Here is a 4567-nt window from a genome sequence, read left to right on the forward strand (position 1 = left end):
ATGCTCCAGGGAAAACAGCCCCAGCCTGTTCAGCCTCTTCCTGTAGCTCAAATCCTCCAACCCTGGCAACATCCTTGTAAATCTTTTCTGAACCCTTTCAAGTTTCATAACATCCTTCCTACAGCAGGGAGACCAGAATTGAACACAATATTCCAAAAGTGGCCGAACCAATGTCCTGTACAGCCGCAACATGACCTCCCACCTTCTGTACTCAATGCACTGACCAATAAAGGCAAGCAGACCAAACGCCGCCTTCACTGTCCTGTTTACAAAAGGGCAATTAATTAGATCAATAGAGATGTCATTTACTAAGTTAGCAGTTCAATGTTCAAAGGATCCAAATTGCCTTTATAAAGGTCTGGTCTGCAGAAATGAATAATTAAGGATTTGGAGGAAGGTGATACAATTATAAAGAGATACCCATCGAGGGAGATGTTAGCTCAGTTACCAGATTAAACCAACAGGTTCAATCCCTGCGCTGGGTGAGGTGACCACAACGGACTCTCCTTCTCAACCCCTCCCCCCACCTGAGGTGTACTGACCCCCTCCCTCTAATTAGAGAGAGCCCACTTTGGTCTGGTGGGACTGAGGTGACTGGAGTCACACACCATGGATTTTGTGCGTAATTCCTGGAGTGGGTCTTGAGCCCTTGTAACTCTGAGACAAGAACAATGCACTGCAAAATGGAGTCGTTTCCTTGGAGCCGGGAACGGTTGGTGGAGGTTTTATTCCACTCTGAGCTGTCCTGCTGTTTGCGACTCAGCCAGAAAATTCCCAAAGGCCTTCATTTTCCCAAGCCTGCTGCTCCTCCTGCCAGTCTCTGTGAACTGTCTATTAATTGTGTTTAATTGTACACAAGTAGAGAGCATTAACTGTGGCTTTCACTGAGCATCTGTCAAGAAATACTTATTAAGACTTTGACACTAGGAGGCCAGTGTGTGGAATGTTTCAGTCTGTAAATAAATGCAAGAATGTGAAATGATTGGCTCCAGTCCTATCCTTCAACAAGTTGCTCTCTGAATTGGAACAATCGCCTCCTTCCCTCACTGCCTGCCTCCAGCCAGTTGTCAGACAGGGGATAGTATGGGATTCGGAAAGTGTTGTAGCCTTTTTTTTGAATCATAGAACCCCTACAGTGTGGAAGCAGGCCATTCAGCCTATTGAGTCTACACCAACTCTCCAAAGAGCATCCCACCCAGATCCATCCTCCATCCCCATAACCCTGCATTTCCCATGGCTAATCCACCCAACCTGCACATCCCTGGACATCAAGGGTAATTCAGCATGGCTAATCCAGCCAACCTGCACATCCCTGGACATCAAGGGTAATTCAGCATGGCTAATCCACCCAACCTGCACATCCCTGGACATCAAGGGTAATTCAGCATGGCTAATCCACTCAACCTGCACATCTTTGAAGGAAACCGGAACACCCAGGGGAAACATGTGCAGACACAGAGAGAATGTGCAAACTCCACACAGAAAGTCACCAAAGAGTGGAATCGAACCTGGGTCCCTGGCACTGTGAGGCAGCAGTGCTAACCACTGAGGCTCCATTTTGCAGTGCATTGTTCTTGTCTTAGAGTTAGAGGGTTCAAGACCCACTCCAGGAATTAAGCACATGGTGTGTGGCTCCAATCACCTCAGTCCGACCAGACCAAGGCGGGGTCTCTCTCTCTCTCTCTGGTTCTCTAATTAGTTGGAGGCAAATGGTGGTGGTTTAGTCTGAGGGTCACTACACCTCAGGGAGAGGCTGAGAAGGAGAGTCCTTTGTCATAACCTTGGTCAGTGCAGGAATTGACACCGTGTCACCCCAATTGACTTGAGGAAATATTCTAGGGCACAAACTGTGGAGTAGGAGAGCAGTACGGCACGGTGGTACAGTGGTTAGCACTGCTGCCTCACAGCGCCAGAGACACGGGTTCAATTCCCGCCTCAGGAGACTCTCTGTGTGGAGTTTGCACCACACCATGTGTGGGTTTCCTCCGGGTGCTCCGGTTTCCTCCCACAATCCAAAAATGTGCAGGTTAGGTGAATTGGCCAAGTTAAATTGCCCGTAGTGTTAGGTGAAGGGGTAAATGTAGGGGAATGGGTCTGGGTGGGTTGCGCTTCGGCGGGTCGGTGTGGACTTGTTGGGCCGAAGGGCCTGTTTCCACATTGTAAGTAATCTAATCTATAGGATGGGTCGAAGTTCAGAAGCAGGGAACGACAATGTAAGAAGGCTTTGGGCCCACATAGTTGATGTTGCTATGACGATTGGATGTAGGTGGGTTTGACGAAAGGTTATTTGGGATTGTTCTGATGTGTAATCTATTGGCTCTTCCAGTTTGGCTGCTGTGGAGTTTCGAACTACACTGACTGGTTTGAGGCCTTCAACATGACGCAAGTGCCAGACTCCTGCTGCCAGGAATACAGTGTGAGCTGTGGCCTCCACTCCCCAGACACATGGTGGAAAGATGTGAGTACTGTCGTCTGGGTGGGACACAGATGTCCCATTGGGGGAAAGGGGCAGGACTAGGAAGCCCTGGTTCAGAGGGAAGGTCCAAGCGAGCTTCTGGCTGTACAAAGCCAGAGGCCTACAGATATTCACAGCCTCGGATCCCTAGTCAGAGGAATTGCAGGGAATGCTCTTACCGAGGGATGAGCTCTCTGCAAGCTGGAAGCGAAGGGCAGATAAGAGGGAGTGCGGAGGTTAGAACAAAGTGAGCAAATGTCACCTCAATATCTAACTGTACCACAGCAGCGTTTGCAATCGCGCAACATTGTCTCCAGAAACCCAACTGGCTCTGCTCTTGTCAGTGAGTGGGAACATTCTCTCTATATCTACTTGGCCAAAACCTTTCATCGTTTTAAAGGGGGAGATTAGGTCACACGTCAGCCTTTTACGTTGAAGAGAGAGTTCTGAACTGGCTTGTGTATCCTTTCCTGATGTCCAATCTCAATGAGTCTTCCCTACAGCCTTCTGGTTGAGAGCTGCCTGCAGGATTCAGACTGTGCACTAATTACGGTCCTGTACGAGTTACAACACTTTCCTGTTTCATTTTTCATCACTCGATCCCTCGAGAAATGTTATATTTTAAAGCCTCACTAACCTTCCTGAGATTTAACCCTAATTCCCCAGAGGGCAGTTAAGAGTCAACGCCGTTGCTGTGGGTCTGGAGTTAGTTGTAGGCCAGACCAGGTAAGGATGGCAGATTTCAATCCCTAATGGACATTAGTGAGCCAGATGGGGATTTTTAATGCAGTGGGTGTCACTAAATCAACTTTTAATTCTAATCTTTAAAAAATTGAATTCAGATATCTCCATCTGTCCTGGTGGGATTCAAACCCATATCCCCAGAATATTAGCCTGGGGTTCCCGATTGCTCAGCCTGTGATGTTACTGCCACACCACCTTCTCAATTGTACTTTACCATCCCAGGGCCCCTATATGGGCAGCACGGTGGCTCAGTGGTTAGCACTGCTGCCTCCTAGCATCAGGGACCTGGGTTCGATTCCATCCTCAGGTGACTGTCTGTGTGGAGTTTGCACATTCTCCCCGCCTCTGTGTGGGTTTCCTCCCACAGCCCAAAGATGTGCATGTGTCCGTGCTAAATTGCCCATAGTGTTAGGTGAGTTAGTCAGCGGGAAATGGATCTGGGCGGGTTACTCTTCGGAGACTTGTTGGCCCGAAGGGCCTGTTTCCACACAGTAGGTGAATCTAATCCCTTTAATTGCTCTGACTGACCAAACTCACACCTTACAGGTGTTCAGCAGGTCCCCTAGTCTCCCCTGTTTACCTCACTTTCTCATGTCATCCTGGGACTTACTGGAGTCCTCCTCAACAATGACGATTCCTGACACCAGTGTAACCTCTTTGCTGAATGAATGTGGGAAGCATTGCCTCAACTAACTCTTCAATTCTTTCCACTCCCTCCCTATCCTTTATTCCTGATGAAGGGCTTTTGCCCGATATGTCGATTTCAAAGCTCCTTGGATGCTGCCTGAACTGCTGTGCTCTTCCAGCACCACTAATCCAGAATCTGGTTTCCAGCATCTGCAGTCATTGTATTTACCCTATCTCTGTAACCCCCTCCAGCCCCTACACCTCCTCCCTATCCCTGTAACCCCCTCCCAATCCCGGCCTCTGGAGCATCCCCCTGTTTCCCAGCTCCCTGTCATTGGGGGCTGTGTCTCCAGCTGCCTGAGGTCGGAGATCGGGAATTCCCCCCCACCCTTTCAGAACGCCCCTTCATCCCGGTCTCTGTGAGCCAGCTCACAGTCTCCTGCCCCCGATCTGCCCAGGGCTCAGGGTCTGTCTGACTGACTTGGCTGGGAGGGATGGTATAGGTGCTGTATGAATGTAACGCAGAGTTGTTGGAGCGAATGTGTTTGGGGAATTACAGCCTGGGACGATCTGACGTGGAGATGGGAACATTCCAGAGTCTCATATGAAGGGGGGCTCTGATGGACAGCAGGGAATTCAGTACACCCGTCCCCCCTCACCCTCCGTCTCTCTTTCTCCCCCCGTCCCCCCTCACCCTCCGTCTCTCTCTCTCCCCTTTCCCCCTCACCCTCCGTCTCTCTC

General features: G+C 49.8%; 1 protein-coding gene across 1 annotated transcript in view; it reads left to right on the top strand.

The window, feature by feature from the left end:
* The window catches only part of LOC122548290 (tetraspanin-4-like), a gene marked incomplete at both ends in the record, with an annotated part of 47106 nt that extends 44648 nt beyond the window's left edge, over positions 1 to 2458 (top strand). Inside the window, one exon of the mRNA XM_043686817.1 lies at positions 2327 to 2458. Coding sequence (XP_043542752.1) covers positions 2327 to 2458 — 132 coding nt within the window. The remainder of the gene's footprint in view (positions 1 to 2326) is intronic.
* Between the last annotated feature and the right edge of the window lie 2109 nt (positions 2459 to 4567).

This window comes from Chiloscyllium plagiosum, unplaced genomic scaffold, assembly GCF_004010195.1.
Source record: "Chiloscyllium plagiosum isolate BGI_BamShark_2017 unplaced genomic scaffold, ASM401019v2 scaf_1038, whole genome shotgun sequence".
NCBI lineage: Eukaryota > Metazoa > Chordata > Chondrichthyes > Orectolobiformes > Hemiscylliidae > Chiloscyllium > Chiloscyllium plagiosum.